This window comes from Oncorhynchus gorbuscha, linkage group LG02 (genome assembly GCF_021184085.1).
Source record: "Oncorhynchus gorbuscha isolate QuinsamMale2020 ecotype Even-year linkage group LG02, OgorEven_v1.0, whole genome shotgun sequence".
Taxonomy (NCBI): Eukaryota; Metazoa; Chordata; class Actinopteri; order Salmoniformes; family Salmonidae; genus Oncorhynchus; species Oncorhynchus gorbuscha.
In genome coordinates, this window is record NC_060174.1 from 14,573,291 (window position 1) to 14,593,061 (window position 19,771).

General features: G+C 46.0%; 1 protein-coding gene across 2 annotated transcripts in view; it reads right to left on the bottom strand.

The window, feature by feature from the left end:
• The window catches only part of LOC123997602 (nuclear factor 1 A-type-like), a 241,295-nt gene that overhangs the window by 23,878 nt on the left and 197,646 nt on the right, over positions 1–19,771 (bottom strand). For both annotated transcript variants that reach the window (XM_046302019.1, XM_046302013.1), the window contains one exon: positions 3,329–3,507. In XM_046302019.1, the coding sequence (XP_046157975.1) occupies positions 3,329–3,507 (179 nt within the window). The remainder of the gene's footprint in view (positions 1–3,328; positions 3,508–19,771) is intronic.

The window sequence follows — 19,771 nt, forward strand, 5'->3', positions numbered from 1 at the left end:
TAGTTTGCTCTGTTTTTTTGTTAATTCTTTCCAATGTGTCAAGTAATAGTATATTTTTTCTCATGATTTGGTTGGGTCTAATTGTGTTGCTGTCTTGGGGACAGAGCCCCAGGACCAGCTTGCTAAAGGGACTCTTCTCCAGGTTCATCTCTCTGTAGGTGATGGCTTTGTTATGGAAGGTTTGGGAATCGTTTCCTTTTAGGTGGTTGTAGAATTTAACGTCTCTTTTCTGCATTTTAATAACGAGAGGGATTCGGCCTAATTCTGCTCTGCATTTTTGTGTTTTACACTGAGGATATTTTTGAAGAATTCTGCATGCAGAGTTTGAATTTGGTGTTTGTCCCATTTTGTGAACTCTTAGTTGGTGAGCGGACCTTACAACCATAAAGGGCAATGGGTTCTATAACAGATTCAAGTTTTTTTTCCAGATCCTAATTATGGTATGTCGAATTTTATGTTCCTTTTGATGGCATAGAAGGCCCTTCTTGTCTTGTCTCTCAGATCTGATGTTTAGGCCGAGGTAGGTATAGGTTTTGGTGTGCTCTAGGGCAATGGTGTCCAGATGGAATTTGTATTTGTTGTCCTGACAACTGGACCTTTATTTGGAACACCATTATTGTCTTCCTGAGATTTACTGTCAGGGCCCAGGTCTGTTAGGGCCCAGGTCTGTCAGGGCCCAGGTCTGTCAGGGCCCAGGTCTGTCAGGGCCCAGGTCTGTTAGGGCCCAGGTCTGACAGGGCCCAGGTCTGTTAGGGCCCAGGTCTGTCAGGGCCCAGGTCTGTCAGGGCCCAGTTCTGTCAGGGCCCAGTTCTGTCAGGGCCCAGGTCTGTCAGGGCCCAGGTCTGTCAGGGCCCAGGTCTGTCAGGGCCCAGGTCTGACAAGGCCCAGGTCTGTTAGGGCCCAGGTCTGACAGAATCTGTGCAGAATATCTAGGTGCTGCTGTAGGCCCTCCTTGGTTGGTGACAGAAGCACCAGATCATCAGCAAGCAGTAGACATTTGACTTCGGATTCTAGTAGGGTGAGGCCGGGTGCTGCAGACTTTTCTAGTGCCCGCGCCAATTCGTTGATATATATGTTGAAGAGGGTGGGGCTTAAGCTACATCCCTGTCTCACCCCACGACCATGTGTGAAGAAATGTGTGTGTTTTATGCCAATTGTAACCGCACATTTGTTGTTTGTGTACATGGATTTTATAAAGTCGTATGTTTTACCCCCAACACCATGTTCCATCAGTTTGTATAGCCGACCCTCATACCAAATTGACTCAAAAGCTTTTTTGAACTCAACAAAGCAGGAAAAGACTGAATGGTGAATACGTAATTTGATAAAAAGCTAATTTGACATTTGCTCAGTACATTGTTTCCACTGAGGAAATGTACGAGTCTGCTGTTAATGATAATGCAGAGGATTTTCCCAAGGTTGCTGTTGACGCATATCCCACAGTAGTTATTTGGTTCAAATTTGTCTCCACTTTTGTGGAAGGTGTGTGTGTGAGCGAGAGAGATGAGAGAGAGAGAGAGAGAGAGAGAGAGAGAGAGAGAGAGAGAGAGAGAGAGAGAGAGAGAGAGAGAGAGAGAGAGAGAGAGAGAGAGAGAGAGAGAGAGAGAGAGAGAGAGAGAGAGAGAGAGAGAGAGAGAGAGAGCTTGAGAGAGAGAGAGAGAGAGAGAGAGAGAGAGAGAGAGAGAAGAGAGAGAGTGTATGTCTCAGTGTGTGAGAGTATGAGAGGGAGAGAGATTGAGAGAGAGATGGATTCAGATTAAATGGGCAAATGAAAAGTGTGGAGAGAGAAACTTGCCTGAGAGAGATTCAGTGTCTAGACACAAATGTATAAACTAGAACTGCAGACACAGAGTGTGTATGTCTCAGTGTGTGTGTGTATGGGGGGAGGGTATTGTACACAGAGAGATGGATTCAGATTAAATGGGCAAATGAAAAGTGTGGCTGGGGAAACTTGCCTGCGTATAGATTCAGTGTCTAGACACAAATGTATAAACTATCTAACTGCAGACACAGAGTCAAACCCACGCAGGCACACACACACACGGACACGCACATACATGCACACACACACCTCTTTCTCTTCAACCACTTCTCATAACTTCATATGTACAGTATTTCCCCCATGGTATTTCTGCATACTTATAACGGAGAAAGAAATCCCCCATTAATGTGTATTACTATATGTGTGGCTGCATGGACCAAAGACCAATAGGAACATAGAGTTCTATAGAGAGTGTGTTCATAGACCAAAGACCAATAGGAACACAGAGTTCTATAGAGAGTGTGTTCATAGACCAAAGACCAATAGGAACATAGAGTTCTATAGAGAGTGTGTTCATAGACCAAAGACCAATAGGAACATAGAGTTCTATAGAGAGTGTGTTCATAGACCAAAGACCAATAGGAACATAGAGTTCTATAGAGAGTGTGTTCATAGACCAAAGACCAATAGGAACACAGAGTTCTATAGAGAGTGTGTGCATGGACCAAAGACCAATAGGAACACAGAGTTCTATAGAGAGTGTGTGCATGGACCAAAGACCAATAGGAACATAGAGTTCTATAGAGAGTGTGTGCATGGACCAAAGACCAATAGGAACATAGAGTTCTATAGAGAGTGTGTGCATGGACCAAAGACCAATAGGAACATAGAGTTCTATAGAGAGTGTGTTCATGGACCAAAGACCAATAGGAACATAGAGTTCTATAGAGAGTGTGTTCATAGACCAAAGACCAATAGGAACACAGAGTTCTATAGAGAGTGTGTTCATAGACCAAAGACCAATAGGAACATAGAGTTCTATAGAGAGTGTGTGCATGGACCAAAGACCAATAGGAACATAGAGTTCTATAGAGAGTGTGTTCATAGACCAAAGACCAATAGGAACATAGAGTTCTATAGAGGGAGAAATAAAACTACTGAAGAATCTAAACAGAAGCATCAAAAAGGGGCTGAGAGGCATCGAACGAGGAGGAAAACGGGTTGGTACTGTAAAATGTTTGAGGTATGTACTGTAAAAGGGGTATTAACTGTCAAATTGGTATGTACTGTAAAAGGGGTATTTATTGTAAAAGGGGTATTTACTGTAAAAGTGGTATGTACTGTAAAAGGGGTATTTACTGTAAAAGTGGTATGTACTGTAAAAGGGGTATTTACTGTAAAAGGGGAATTTACTGTAAAAGGGGTATTTACTGTAAAAGTGGTATGTACTGTAAAAGTGGTATTTACTGTAAAAGGGGAATTTACTGTAAAAGGGGTATTTACTGTAAAAGTGGTATGTACTGTAAAAGTGGTATGTACTGTAAAAGGCTCCTTCCTTGTTCTTACATTAAGGAAGCCCACCTGTCCTCCCTGCTGGCCTGAGTCGGGGCAGACAAGTTGGACAAACTCCTTGAGGCTCTCCTGGGGGTGGTAACGGATGGCCGGGTGGGAGAAGTAGGAGCCGGGCTGCTGGATGATGGGCGACGTGGGGAAGTGGAGGCTCGACGGCGTGGCGTGGGGACTCGCTGTGGGCGGAGTGGGAGGGAGGGGTGGATAGAGACAGTTTATTATGTCAATAAAGCATGTTGAATTTGAAGGAGAGAGAGAGAGAGAGGGGAGAGAGAGAGAGAGAGAGAGAGAGAGAGAGAGAGAGAGAGAGAGAGAGAGAGAGAGAGAGAGAGAGAGAGAGAGAGAGAGAGAGAGAGAGAGAGAGAGAGAGAGAGAGAGAGAGAGAGAGAGAGAGAGAGAGAGAGAGAGAGAGAGACAGAGAGAGAGAGAGAGAGAGAGAGAGAGAGACAGAGACAGAGAGAGAGAGAGAGAGAGAGAGAGAGAGAGAGAGAGAGAGAGAGAGAGAGAGAGAGAGAGAGAGAGAGAGAGAGAGAGAGAGAGAAGGTGATCATACATGGTGGGGCTACATGCAAATATATGGACCCCCCCCACGCTCACACACACACACAAATTCTTAAACAAACAAACATTGAAACACAAACACACATGGTGACAGACAGTATGACAGGCCTATGGTGACATGGTGGTGACAGAGGGCAGGTGGCCCACAGTGCAGATGACAAGATGCCCCCGGTCCATAATGCACCTCACTGTCAATCAGAATGGGGGCGGGCCCTCCGTGACAACCAAAGTTTACAAGAGTCCGCTTTCCTTCACACAAAAATATTAGCCCTTGACTTGACACCTGCAAACGTGGTGTTTGTCAAAATGAGATATACATTTACTGTACATTAGTGACATTAGTGACATTAGTGACATTAGCATCTGACGTCTGCTCCACCCACAACCACAAGGCTCTCCAGAGGGTAGTGAGTTCTGCTCCACCCACAACCACAAGGCTCTCCAGAGGGTAGTGACGTCTGCTCCACCCACAACCACAAGGCTCTCCAGAGGGTAGTGAGGTCTGCTCCACCCACAACCACAAGGCTCTCCAGAGGGTAGTGAGGTCTGCTCCACCCACAACCACAAGGCTCTCCAGAGGGTAGTGACGTCTGCTCCACCCACAACCACAAGGCTCTCCAGAGGGTAGTGAGGTCTGCTCCACCCACAACCACAAGGCTCTCCAGAGGGTAGTGACGTCTGCTCCACCCACAACCACAAGGCTCTCCAGAGGGTAGTGAGGTCTGCTCCACCCACAACCACAAGGCTCTCCAGAGGGTAGTGACGTCTGCTCCACCCACAACCACAAGGCTCTCCAGAGGGTAGTGAGGTCTGCTCCACCCACAACCACAAGGCTATCCAGAGGGTAGTGAGGTCTGCTCCACCCACAACCACAAGGCTCTCCAGAGGGTAGTGAGGTCTGCACAACGCATCACCGGGGGCAAACAACCTGCCCTCCAGGACACCTACAGCACCCGATGTCACAGGAAGGCCATAAAGATCATCAAGGACAACAACCACCCGAGCCTGTTCACCCCGCTACCATCCAGAAGGTGAGGTCAGTACAGGTGCATCAAAGCTGAAACTGAAAAACAGCTTCTATCTCAAGGCCATCAGACTGTTAAACAGCCACCACTAACATTGAGTGCCTGCTGCCAACATACAGACTCAACTCCAGCCACTTTAAAAATGGAAAAATTGATGTAATCAATTTATCACTAGTCACTTTATATAATGCTTACATACGCTACATTACTCATCTCATATGTAAATACTGTACTCTATACCATCTACTGCATCTTGCCATCTTGATGTAATGTATCACTTGCCACTTTAAACAATGCCACTTTATATAATGTTTTCATATCCTACATTACTCATCTCATATGTATATACGGTACTCTCCTGCATCTTGCCATCTTGATGTAATGTATCACTTGCCACTTTAAACAATGCCACTTTATATAATGTTTTCATATCCTACATTACTCATCTCATATGTATAAACTGTACTCTATACCATCTACTGCATCTTGTTTTCATATCCTACATTACTCATCTCATATGTAAATACTGTACTCTATACCATCTACTGCATCTTGCCATCTTGATGTAATGTATCACTTGCCACTTTAAACAATGCCACTTTATATAATGTTTTCATATCCTACATTACTCATCTCATATGTATATACGGTACTCTCCTGCATCTTGCCATCTTGATGTAATGTATCACTTGCCACTTTAAACAATGCCACTTTATATAATGTTTTCATATCCTACATTACTCATCTCATATGTATAAACTGTACTCTATACCATCTACTGCATCTTGCCTATGCCGTTCGGGCATCACTCATTCATATATCTTTATGTACATATTCGTATTCATTCCTTTACACTTGTGTGTATACGGTAGTTGTTGTGAAATTGTTAGATATATTACTTGTTAGATATTACTGCATGGTCGGAACTAGAAGCAAAAGCATTTCGCAACACTCGCATTCACATCTGCTAACCATGTGTATGTGACAAATACATTTTGATTTGATTTCAACAGGAATCTTATAATAATAATATATGCCATTTAGCAGACACTTTTATCCAAAGCGACTTACAGTCATGTGTGCATACATTCTACGTATGGGTGGTCCCGGGGATCGAACCCACTACCCTGGCGTTACAAGCGCCATGCTCTACCAACTGAGCTACAGAAGGACCACACACACACATGACTGTGAGACCAGTGAGTTGAGAAGTGTTGAGGCCAAATGTAGGCATTTAGGGTCTGTTTGTTTTGACTGCAGTCACCAATGATACAACTAACTATTTAAACCCTGAAAGATTCAAACCTGTGTGTGTGTGTGTGTGTGTGTGTGTGTGTGTGTGTGTGTGTGTGTGTGTGTGTGTGTGTGTGTGTGTGTGTGTGTGTGTGTGTGTGTGTGTGTGTGTGTGTGTGTGTGTGTGTGTGTGTGTGTGTGTGTGTGTGTGTGTGTGTGTGTGTGTATGTGTGTGTGTGTGTGAGAGAGAGAGAGTGTGTGTGTGTGTGAGAGAGAGTGTGTGTGTGTGTGTGTGTGTGTGTCAACGCAAGTACTTGTGTTTGCGCACTCCTCTGTACACGTGTGTGTGTGTGTGTGTGTGTGTGTGTGTGTGTGTGTGTGTGTGTGTGTGTGTGTGTGTGTGTGTGTGTGTGTGTGTGTGTGTGTGTGTGTGTGTGTGTGTGTGTGTGTGTGTGTGTGTGTGTGTGTGTGTGTGTGTGTTGAATGACCCGACCTGAGCATGTCTGCAGCACAGCACTGTCCTCCTGCACCACATGGTATCCCAGGGTAACAGACTCAATGGAGCGAGGCTGATCAACTATTTCATTGTAACCGGCACAATCTAATTAGGCTGCTCTTAATAGAGGTAACATTACTTTATTGGTTATTAGTATAATGCCTGGCTGGGACGTGCGACAGGGAGAAAAAGAGAGAGAGAGAGCGAGAAATTTAGAGAGGGGAGAGAGAGGGTGAGGGAAGGAGAGAGAAAGAGGGGGAGAGAGGGGGAGAGAGAGAGAGATGGTGAGCTCAGAATGAGAGAGAAGCAGCGAGACAGAGATGGTGAGCTCAGAATGAGAGAGAAGCAGAGAGAGACAGAGAGAGATGGTGAGCTCAGAATGAGAGAGAAGCAGCGAGACAGAGATGGTGAGCTCAGAATGAGAGAGAAGCAGAGAAAGAGAGAGAGAGATGGTGAGTTCAGAATGAGAGAGAAGCAGAGAGAGAGTGAGAGAGATGGTGAGCTCAGAATGAGAGAAAAGCAAAGAGAGAGATGGTGAGCTCAGAATGAGAGAGAAGCAGCGAGACAGAGATGGTGATCTCAGAATGAGAGAGAAGCTGAGAGAGAGATGTGAGCTCCGAATGAGAGAGAAGCAGAGAGAGAGATAGATGGTAAGCTCAGAATGAGAGAGAAGCAGAGAGAGAGAAAGAGAGAGATGATGAGCTCAGAATGAGAGAGAAGCAGAGAGAGAGAGATGGTGAGCTCAGAATGAGAGAGAAGCAGAGAGAGAGAAAGAGAGAGATGGTGAGCTCAGAATGAGAGAGAAGCAGAGAGAGAGATGGTGAGCTCAGAATGAGAGAGAAGCAGAGAGAGAGAGATGATGAGCTCAGAATGAGAGAAGCAGAGAGCGAGAGAGAGATGATGAGCTCAGAATGAGAGAGAAGCAGAGAGAGAGAAAGAGAGAGATGGTGAGCTCAGAATGAGAGAGAAGCAGAGAGAGAGAGATGATGAGCTCAGAATGAGAGAAGCAGAGAGCGAGAGAGAGAGAGATGATGAGCTCAGAATGAGAGAGAAGCAGAGAGAGAGATGGTGAGCTCAGAATGAGAGAGAAGCAGAGAGAGAGAGATGATGAGCTCAGAATGAGAGAGAAGCAGAGAGAGAGATGGTGAGCTCAGAATGAGAGAGAAGCAGAGAGAGAGAGATGGTGAGCTCAGAATGAGAGAGAAGCAGAGAGAGAGAGATGGTGAGCTCAGAATGAGAGAGAAGCAGAGAGAGAGAGATGGTGAGCTCAGAATGAGAGAAGCAGAGAGCGAGAGAGAGAGAGATGGTGAGCTCAGAATGAGAGAGAAGCAGAGAGAGAGAGATGGTGAGCTCAGAATGAGAGAGAAGCAGAGAGAGAGAGAGATGGTGAGCTCAGAATGAGAGAGAAGCAGAGAGAGAGATGGTGAGCTCAGAATGAGAGAGAAGCAGAGAGAGAGATGGTGAGCTCAGAATGAGAGAAGCAGAGAGCGAGAGAGAGAGAGAAAGAGAGAGATGGTGAGCTCAGAATGAGAGAAGCAGAGAGCGAGAGAGAGAGAGATGATGAGCTCAGAATGAGAGAGAAGCAGAGAGAGAGATGGTGAGCTCAGAATGAGAGAGAAGCAGAGAGAGAGAGATGATGAGCTCAGAATGAGAGAGAAGCAGAGAGAGAGATGGTGAGCTCAGAATGAGAGAGAAGCAGAGAGAGAGAGATGGTGAGCTCAGAATGAGAGAGAAGCAGAGAGAGAGATGGTGAGCTCAGAATGAGAGAGAAGCAGAGAGAGAGAGATGGTGAGCTCAGAATGAGAGAAGCAGAGAGCGAGAGAGAGAGAGATGGTGAGCTCAGAATGAGAGAGAAGCAGAGAGAGAGAGATGGTGAGCTCAGAATGAGAGAGAAGCAGAGAGAGAGAGAGATGGTGAGCTCAGAATGAGAGAGAAGCAGAGAGAGAGATGGTGAGCTCAGAATGAGAGAGAAGCAGAGAGAGAGATGGTGAGCTCAGAATGAGAGAGAAGCAGAGAGAGAGATGGTGAGCTCAGAATGAGAGAGAAGCAGAGAGAGAGATGGTGAGCTCAGAATGAGAGAGAAGCAGAGAGAGAGATGGTGAGCTCAGAATGAGAGAAGCAGAGAGCGAGAGAGAGAGAGAAAGAGAGAGATGGTGAGCTCAGAATGAGAGAGAAGCAGAGAGAGAGAGATGATGAGCTCAGAATGAGAGAAGCAGAGAGCGAGAGAGAGAGAGATGATGAGCTCAGAATGAGAGAGAAGCAGAGAGAGAGAAAGAGAGAGATGGTGAGCTCAGAATGAGAGAGAAGCAGAGAGAGAGAGATGATGAGCTCAGAATGAGAGAAGCAGAGAGCGAGAGAGAGAGAGATGATGAGCTCAGAATGAGAGAGAAGCAGAGAGAGAGATGGTGAGCTCAGAATGAGAGAGAAGCAGAGAGAGAGAGATGATGAGCTCAGAATGAGAGAGAAGCAGAGAGAGAGATGGTGAGCTCAGAATGAGAGAGAAGCAGAGAGAGAGAGATGGTGAGCTCAGAATGAGAGAGAAGCAGAGAGAGAGAGATGGTGAGCTCAGAATGAGAGAGAAGCAGAGAGAGAGAGATGGTGAGCTCAGAATGAGAGAAGCAGAGAGCGAGAGAGAGAGAGATGGTGAGCTCAGAATGAGAGAGAAGCAGAGAGAGAGAGATGGTGAGCTCAGAATGAGAGAGAAGCAGAGAGAGAGAGAGAGATGGTGAGCTCAGAATGAGAGAGAAGCAGAGAGAGAGATGGTGAGCTCAGAATGAGAGAGAAGCAGAGAGAGAGATGGTGAGCTCAGAATGAGAGAGAAGCAGAGAGAGAGATGGTGAGCTCAGAATGAGAGAAGCAGAGAGCGAGAGAGAGAGAGAGAGAGAGAGAGAGATGGTGAGCTGAAACCACATAAACATTATCAAAGCCCCAGCTCCCTGCTGCAGTAATTCACTTAACTTTGCTGTGATTTATGGCTCTATCAATAGAGGCTGACTGGAAACTAGGGCACGATCCTCTATCGCCATGCCGCTATATGGCCATTGTATTTACAGTAATAATAGAATGAACCACGGCTCTCTCTGCATATGTCCCAGATGGCAACCTGTTTCCTATATAATGCACTACACAAAGCCTCAACAGAGTCTGGAAACTGGCCCTGGTCAAATGTAGTGCAACACTTACAGCCTCAATAAAGTCTGACTGGAAACTATTTAGGATAGTGTGCCATTTAGGATGCAACCTCCCTGTGCCCTTCCTCAATTGCTTTCCAGCCTGAGACAGGGCGGGACAGAGAGAGGCACCTCCTTTTTGGCTCTGTCTTTTCATGTCCCTTTTGTATGGCGGGATGGAATGGACTTTTGGACACACACACACACACACACACACACACACACACACACACACACACACACACACACACACACACACACACACACACACACACACACACACACACACACACACACACACACACACACACACACACACACACACACACACACACACACACACACACACAGGAGTGGAGTGTCCAGACTCCTCTACTGGATAATTACTGTGTTTGCTGAGGCATTGCTGCAGTGGCTGCAGGCAGGACAGAGAACCACACTGACCTCACAGAGACAGACACACCCTTTCCCAGTCACTCCTCCTCCCGCTCTGTCACCCCCTCTCTCTCTCGGTCACCCTCTCTCTCTCTCTCGCTCTCTCTCTCTCTGTCAACCTCTCTCTCTCTCTCTCTCTCTCTCTCTCTCTCTCTCTCTCTCTCTCTCTCTCTCTCTCTCTCTCTCTCTCTCTCTCTCTCTCTCTCTCTCTCTCTCTCTCTCTCTCTCTCTCTCTCTCTCTCTCTCTCTCTCTCTCTCTCTCTCTCTCTCTCTGTCAACCTCTCTCTCTCTCTCTCTCTCTCTCTCTCTCTCACCCTCTCTGTCACCCTCTCTCTCTCTCTCTCTCTCTCTCTCTCTCTCTCTCTCTCTCTCTCTGTCACCCTCTCTCTCTCCCTGTTAACCTCTCCCTCTCTCCCTCTCTCTCTCTCTGTCACCCTCTCTCTCTCTGTCACCCTCTCTATCTCTCTGTCACCCTCTCTCTCTCTGTCACCCTCTCTCTCTCTATCTCTCTCTCCCTCTCTCTCTCTCTGTCACCCTCTCTCTATCTCTCTCTCTATATCTCTCTCTCTCTCTCTCTCTCTGTCACCCTCTCTCTCTCTCTCTGTTAACCTCTCCCTCTCTCTCTCTCTGTAACCCTCTCTCTCTCTCTCTCTCACCCTCTCTCTCTCTCTGTCACCCTCTCTATCTCTCTGTCACCCTCTCTCTCTCTGTCACCCTCTCTCTCTCTATCTCTCTCTCCCTCTCTCTATCTCTCCCTCCCTCTCTCTCTCTCTCTGTCATCCTCTCTCTCTGTCACCCTCTATCTCTATGTCACCCTCTCTCTCTATATCTCTCTCTCCCTCTCTCTATCTCTCCCTCCCTCTCTCTATCTCTCTCTCCCTCTCTCTCTCTCTGTCACCCTCTCTCTCTCTGTCACCCTCTCTCTCTCTCTGTCACCCTCTCTCTCTCTCTGTCACCCTCTCTCTCTCTCTCTCTCTCTGTCACTTCTCCTCTCTCTCTCTCTCTGTCACCCTCTCTCTCTCTATCTCTCTCTCCCTCTCTCTCTCTCTGTCACCCTCTCTCTCTCTCTCTCTCTGTCAACCTCTCCCTCTCTCTATCTCTTTCTGTCAATCTCTCCCTCTCTCTCTCTCTCTCTGTCACCCTTTCTCTCTCTCTGTTAACCTCTCCCTCTCTCTCTCTCTCTGTAACCCTCTCTCTCTCTCTCTCTCTCTCTCTCTCTCTCTCTGTCACCCTCTCTCTCTCTCTGTCACCCTCTCTATCTCTCTGTCACCCTCTCTCTCTCTGTCACCCTCTCTCTCTCTATCTCTCTCTCCCTCTCTCTATCTCTCCCTCCCTCTCTCTCTCTCTCTGTCATCCTCTCTCTCTCTCTCTGTCACCCTCTATCTCTCTGTCACCCTCTCTCTCTATCTCTCTCTCTCTCTCTCTATCTCTCCCTCTCTCTCTCTATCTCTCTCTCCCTCTCTCTCTCTCTGTCACCCTCTCTCTCTCTCTCTCTCAACCTCTCCCTCTCTCTCTCTCTTTCTGTCAATCTCTCCCTCTCTCTCTCTCTCTCTGTCACCCTCTCTCTCTCTGTTAACCTCTCCCTCTCTCTCTCTCTGTAACCCTCTCTCTCTCTCTCTCTCTGTCACCCTCTCTCTCTCTCACCCCCTCTCTATCTCTCTGTCACCCTCTCTCTCTCTGTCACCCTCTCTCTCTCTATCTCTCTCTCACCATCTCTCTCTCACCCTCTCTCTCCCTCTCTCCCTCACCCTCTCTCTCACCCTCCCTCCCTCACCCTCTCTCTCTCACCCTCCCTCCCTCACCCTCTTGCACCCTCTCTCTCTCTCTCTCTCTCTCTCTCTCTCTCTCTCTCTCTCTCTCTCTCTCTCTCTCTCTCTCTCTCTCTCTCTCACCCTCTCTCTTTCTTTCTCTCTCACCCTCTCTCTCTCTCTCTGTGTCACACACCCTCTCTCACCCTCTCTCTCTCTCTCTCTCTCTCTCTCTCTCTCTCTCTCTCTCTCTCTCTCTCTCTCTCTCTCTCTCTCTCTCTCCCTCTCTCTCAGCCTCTCTCTCACCCTCTCTCTGTCTCTCTCTCTCTCTCTCTCTCTCTCTCACCCTCTCTCTTTCTCACACTCTCTTTCTCACCCTCTCTCTCACCCTCTCTCTCACCCCTCTCTCTCTCACCATCTCTTCTTTTCTCTCTCTAACCCTCACTCTCCATCTCTCTCCCTCTCTCCATCACCCTCTCTCTTTCACCCTCCCTCCCTCACCCTCTTGCACCCTCTCTCTCTCTCTCACCCTCTGTCTCTCACCCTCTCTCTTTCTTTCTCTCTCACTCTCTCTCTCACTCTCTCTGTGTCACACACCCTCTCACACCCTCTCTCACCCTCTCTCTCTCTCTCTCTCACCCTCTCTCTTTCTTTCTCTCTCACCCTCTCTCTCTCTCTCTGTGTCACACACTCTCTCTCACCCTCTCTCACCCTCTCTCTCCCTCTCTCTCTCTCACCCTCTCTCTCTCTCTCTGTGTCACACACTCTCTCTCACCCTCTCTCACCCTCTCTCACCCTCTCTCTCTCTCTCTCTCTCACCCTCTCTCTCTCTCTCTGTGTCACACACTCTCTCTCACCCTCTCTCACCCTCTCTCACCCTCTCTCTCTCTCTCACCCTCTGTCTCTCACCCTCTCTCTTTCTTTCTCTCTCACTCTCTCACTCTCTCTGTGTCACACACCCTCTCACACCCTCTCTCACCCTCTCTCTCTCTCTCTCACCCTCTCTCTTTCTTTCTCTCTCACCCTCTCTCTCTCTCTGTGTCACACACTCTCTCTCACCCTCTCTCACCCTCTCTCTCCCTCTCTCTCTCTCACCCTCTCTCTCTCTCTCTGTGTCACACACTCTCTCTCACCCTCTCTCACCCTCTCTCACCCTCTCTCTCCCTCTCTCTCTCTCACCCTCTCTTCTTTCTCTTCTTTCTCTCCAGTTCACTGGTTCAACTGTTGTCTAGCTGATGGTAATAGATCACTTCTGAGTCAGTACTGGTTACAGTGAAGCAGCAGTGTCGAGAGACCATTTTATCACCACAGGCCTAATTAACACCTAAGTTAGTATTGCCAATTTGAAAATGTAAGTTGCGCTCGCAATTCAGCTTGTTGCTGCCACTTGTACAATATCTTGTTGAAGAACAGTGAAACCATTTGTCAACCCTGGTAAATCTGCACTCACTTCTTTCAGCCATAAGTCATGTTCAGGTATGTGAAGTATCAGGCTGTGTTAACATAGCACAGTGTTATGGGTTGCTACAGCACACATGATGTCTTAGGGAGCCTTTGCTAGAGATGTGGCCTGGACTGGTTGAGCTACATTTATCTAGTGTACAGTAAAGAGTACAGGGAGACAGGAACATTTTAACAAGTCACTCTGCAGGCAGCACCTGACAAGTGTAATAATGAAACCCTCCCTGACACATGCAGACCCCCCCCCAACACACACACACACACACACACACACACACACACACACACACACACACACACACACACACACACACACACACACACACACACACACACACACACACACACACACACACACACACACACAGGACATAAGGGAGGTCCTGCGTCCCCCATTCCGATCATAATCAATCATTTGTGTTTCCACACCACCCCTCCGGTCTCAACAAGCTCTCCAACACCACTATCATTCACATGTCACTTAGACTGAGTCAAGATGGCACCCTATTCCCTATGAAGTGCACTACTTTCGACCGGGGACCAAGGATGCACTATATAGAGTATAGAGAATAGGATGCCATTTTGGACGTACCCCTAAGTCACTAGATCACCATCACTTATCCCATCCAGTATAGACTTCCTTTCAGACTGCTCACTGCCTTTCTGGCTACTCACCAGCTCCTGTCCCACCCTGCCAACCAGTCCAAGAAGGGTCCGCCAAGGTCAATTATGCAAATGGTCAGAATCAATTAGGAATGTTTCTTAAAAAAAAAAAGAGTGACCAAAACTAAAGTGTTTGCAGAACAATTCCCAATGACTTAAATAGCCTTGGACAACGTGTCATGTTCCGCATTTACACTGTGGTGAAGGTTCTCCAGGAGAGGAATTGGGAGTAAACAAAGTTTTACGACCATGTTTCAGCTTATCAACTAACAAGTCCAAAAAGGCTTTTAGCATGCAGAGGGGGGTATGGGGGTGGGGGGGTCTGCTCCTCTCCTCAATCACCCATTTTCACTGCTTTGACTTCATTTTCTCCTCCGCTCTTCTTCTTTTTAGCATTCAAAGTACTGGTCCTGCGGGCACCCTTATCCTGGTTAAACTAGCCTGGTTAAACTAGCCTGGTTAAACTAGCCTGGTTAAACTAACCTGGTTAAACTAGCCTGGTTAAACTAACCTGGTTAAACTAGCCTGATTAAACTAGCCTGGTTAAACTAACCTGGTTAAACTAGCCTGGTTAAACTAACCTGGTTAAACTAGCCTGATTAAACTAGCCTGGTTAAACTAACCTGGTTAAACTAGCCTGGTTAAACTAACCTGGTTAAACTAGCCTGATTAAACTAGCCTGGTTAAACTAACCTGGTTAAACTAGCCTGGTTAAACTAGCCTGGTTAAACTGACCTGGTTAAACTAGCCTAGTTAAACTAGCCTGGTTAAACTAGCCTGGTTAAACTAGCCTGGTTAAACTAACCTGGTTAAACTAGCCTGATTAAACTAGCCTGGTTAAACTAACCTGGTTAAACTAGCCTGGTTAAACTAGCCTGGTTAAACTGACCTGGTTAAACTAGCCTAGTTAAACTAGCCTGGTTAAACTAGCCTGGTCACCATTACTTGGTGAGTGCAGCATTCAGTCTGCTTTAACCTGGCTAGGAAAGCCCTGTCAATGCAGAGCAACACTTAAACATGAATGATCTATGAATTAATGATTATGATAGGAGAGCTGTCAAAATACCATGAGAGTTCAGCATATTCCAGGAGGATAACATTATAACATCATTATGTTTGCATTGTGCACTTGTAAAAAAACTCCACAAAGTGGTAAAGGAGAAGGTTTGAAATGGATCTGACCTGCCTGGTAAAATAAAAGGTTTAATGCATCAAATAAAAGGAGACATCAAGGCACCAGTGTCAAGACCCCATAGACAGCAGGGTGTTACAATGAGCCTCTCTCTCTGACTGCTACAGAGAACGATGAACAATAGTTCAAAACTCCCTGGATGAGCAGTGTAGGATGGGGGCCTCCCTTTCTCTCAGGTTTATTTGGGCTTCTCCTCATGAGCAAGGTGCCACGTTGTACTGAGTGTTCTCATGTCACGTTGTACTGAGTGTTCTCATGCCACGTTGTACTGAGTGTTCTCATGCCACGTTGTACTGAGTGTTCTCATGTTCACGTTGTACTGAGTGTTCTCATGTTGACATTGTACTGAGTGTTCTCATGTTCACGTTGTACTGAGTGTTCTCATGCCACGTTGTACTGAGTGTTCTCATGCCACGTTGTACTGAGTGTTCTCATGTTCACGTTGTACTGAGTGTTCTCATGTTCACGTTGTACTGAGTGTTCTCATGTTCACGTTGTACTGAGTGTTCTCATGCCACGTTGTACTGAGTGTTCTCATGTTCACGTTGTACTGAGTGTTCTCATGTTCACGTTGTACTGAGTGTTCTCATGCCACGTTGTACTGAGTGTTCTCATGTCACGTTGTACTGAGTGTTCTCATGTTCACGTTGTACTGAGTGTTCTCATGCCACGTTGTACTGAGTGTTCTCATGCCACGTTGTACTGAGTGTTCTCATGCCACGTTGTACTGAGTGTTCTCATGCCACGTTGTACTGAGTGTTCTCATGTCACGTTGTACTGAGTATTCTCATGTTCACGTTGTACTGAGTGTTCTCATGCCACGTTGTACTGAGTGTTCTCATGTCACGTTGTACTGAGTGTTCTCATGTTCACGTTGTACTGAGTGTTCTCATGTTCACATTGTACTGAGTGTTCTCATGTCACGTTGTACTGAGTGTTCTCATGTCACGGTGTACTGAGTGTTCTCATGTCACGTTGTACTGAGTATTCTCATGTTCACGTTGTACTGAGTGTTCTCATGTCACGTTGTACTGAGTGTTCTCATGTCACGTTGTACTGAGTGTTCTCATGTTCACGTTGTACTGAGTGTTCTCATGTTCACGTTGTACTGAGTGTTCTCATGTCACGTTGTACTGAGTGTTCTCATGTCACGTTGTACTGAGTATTCTCATGTTCACGTTGTACTGAGTGTTCTCATGTCACGTTGTACTGAGTGTTCTCATGTCACGTTGTACTGAGTGTTCTCATGTTCACGTTGTACTGAGTGTTCTCATGTCACGTTGTACTGAGTGTTCTCATGTTCACGTTATACTGAGTGTTCTCATGTTTACGTTGTACTGAGTGTTCTCATGTTCACGTTGTACTGAGTGTTCTCATGTCACGTTGGACTGAGTGTTCTCATGTTCACGTTGTACTGAGTGTTCTCATGTTCACGTTGTACTGAGTGTTCTCATGCCACGTTGTACTGAGTGTTCTCATGTTCACGTTGTACTGAGTGTTCTCATGTCACGTTGTACTGAGTGTTCTCATGTCACGTTGTACTGAGTGTTCTCATGTTCACGTTGTACTGAGTGTTCTCATGTTCACATTGTACTGAGTGTTCTCATGTCACGTTGTACTGAGTGTTCTCATGTCACGTTGTACTGAGTGTTCTCATGTCACGTTGTACTGAGTATTCTCATGTTCACGTTGTACTGAGTGTTCTCATGTCACGTTGTACTGAGTGTTCTCATGTCACGTTGTACTGAGTGTTCTCATGTTCACGTTGTACTGAGTGTTCTCATGTCACGTTGTACTGAGTGTTCTCATGTCACGTTGTACTGAGTGTTCTCATGTTCACGTTGTACTGAGTGTTCTCATGTCACGTTGTACTGAGTGTTCTCATGTTCACGTTATACTGAGTGTTCTCATGTTTGCGTTGTACTGAGTGTTCTCATGTTCACGTTGTACTGAGTGTTCTCATGTTCACGTTGTACTGAGTGTTCTCATGTCACGTTGTACTGAGTGTTCTCATGTCACGTTGTACTGAGTGTTCTCATGTCACGTTGTACTGAGTGTTCTCATGTCACGTTGTACTGAGTGTTCTCATGTTCACGTTGTACTGAGTGTTCTCATGTTCACGTTGTACTGAGTGTTCTCATGCCACGTTGTACTGAGTGTTCTCATGGTCACGTTGTACTGAGTGTTCTCATGTTCACGTTGTACTGAGTGTTCTCATGTTCACATTGTACTGAGTGTTCTCATGTCACGTTGTACTGAGTGTTCTCATGTTCACGTTGTACTGAGTGTTCTCATGTTCACATTGTACTGAGTGTTCTCATGTCACGTTGTACTGAGTGTTCTCATGTCACGTTGTACTGAGTATTCTCATGTTCACGTTGTACTGAGTGTTCTCATGTCACGTTGTACTGAGTGTTCTCATGTCACGTTGTACTGAGTGTTCTCATGTTCACGTTGTACTGAGTGTTCTCATGTCACGTTGTACTGAGTGTTCTCATGTTCACGTTATACTGAGTGTTCTCATGTTTACGTTGTACTGAGTGTTCTCATGTTCACGTTGTACTGAGTGTTCTCATGTCACGTTGTACTGAGTGTTCTCATGTTCACGTTCTCAGTGTTCTCATGTCACGTTGTACTGAGTGTTCTCATGTTCACGTTATACTGAGTGTTCTCATGTTTGCGTTGTACTGAGTGTTCTCATGTTCACGTTGTACTGAGTGTTCTCATGTCACGTTGGACTGAGTGTTCTCATGTTCACGTTGTACTGAGTGTTCTCATGTTCACGTTGTACTGAGTGTTCTCATGTTCACGTTGTACTGAGTGTTCTCATGTCACGTTGTACTGAGTGTTCTCATGTTCACGTTGTACTGAGTGTTCTCATGTCACGTTGTACTGAGTGTTCTCATGTTCACGTTGTACTGAGTGTTCTCATGTTCACGTTGTACTGAGTGTTCTCATGTTCACGTTGTACTGAGTGTTCTCATGTCACGTTGTACTGAGTGTTCTCATGTTCACATTGTACTGAGTGTTCTCATGTCACGTTGTACTGAGTGTTCTCATGTCACGTTGTACTGAGTGTTCTCATGTTCACGTTGTACTGAGTGTTCTCATGTCACGTTGTACTGAGTGTTCTCATGTTCACGTTGTACTGAGTATTCTCATGTTCACGTTGTACTGAGTGTTCTCATGCCACGTTGTACTGAGTGTTCTCATGCCACGTTGTACTGAGTGTTCTCATGTCACGTTGTACTGAGTGTTCTCATGTCACGTTGTACTGAGTGTTCTCATGTTCACATTGTACTGAGTGTTCTCATGTCACGTTGTACTGAGTGTTCTCATGTCACGTTGTACTGAGTGTTCTCATGTTCACGTTGTACTGAGTGTTCTCATGTTCACATTGTACTGAGTGTTCTCATGTCACGTTGTACTGAGTGTTCTCATGTTCACATTGTACTGAGTGTTCTCATGTCACGTTGTACTGAGTGTTCTCATGTTGACATTGTACTGAGTGTTCTCATGTCACGTTGTACTGAGTGTTCTCATGTTGACATTGTACTGAGTGTTCTCATGTTCACGTTGTACTGAGTGTTCTCATGTTCACATTGTACTGAGTGTTCTCATGTTGACATTGTACTGAGTGTTCTCATGTTCACGTTGTACTGAGTGTTCTCATGTTCACATTGTACTGAGTGTTCTCATGTTGACATTGTACTGAGTGTTCTCATGTTCACGTTGTACTGAGTGTTCTCATGTTCACGTTGTACTGAGTGTTCTCATGTCACGTTGTACTGAGTGTTCTCATGTTCACGTTGTACTGAGTATTCTCATGTTCACATTGTACTGAGTGTTCTCATGTTCACATTGTACTGAGTGTTCTCATGTTGACATTGTACTGAGTGTTCTCATGTTCACGTTGTACTGAGTGTTCTCATGTTCACATTGTACTGAGTGTTCTCATGTTGACATTGTACTGAGTGTTCTCATGTTCACGTTGTACTGAGTGTTCTCATGTTCACGTTGTACTGAGTGTTCTCATGTCACGTTGTACTGAGTGTTCTCATGTTCACGTTGTACTGAGTATTCTCATGTTCACATTGTACTGAGTGTTCTCATGTTCACATTGTACTGAGTGTTCTCATGTTCACATTGTACTGAGTATTCTCATGTTCACATTGTACTGAGTGTTCTCATGTTCACATTGTACTGAGTATTCTCATGTTCACATTGTACTGAGTGTTCTCATGTTGACATTGTACTGAGTGTTCTCATGTTCACGTTGTACTGAGTGTTCTCATGTTCACATTGTACTGAGTGTTCTCATGTCACGTTGTACTGAGTGTTCTCATGTTCACATTGTACTGAGTGTTCTCATGTCACGTTGTACTGAGTGTTCTCATGTTGACATTGTACTGAGTGTTCTCATGTCACGTTGTACTGAGTGTTCTCATGTTGACAT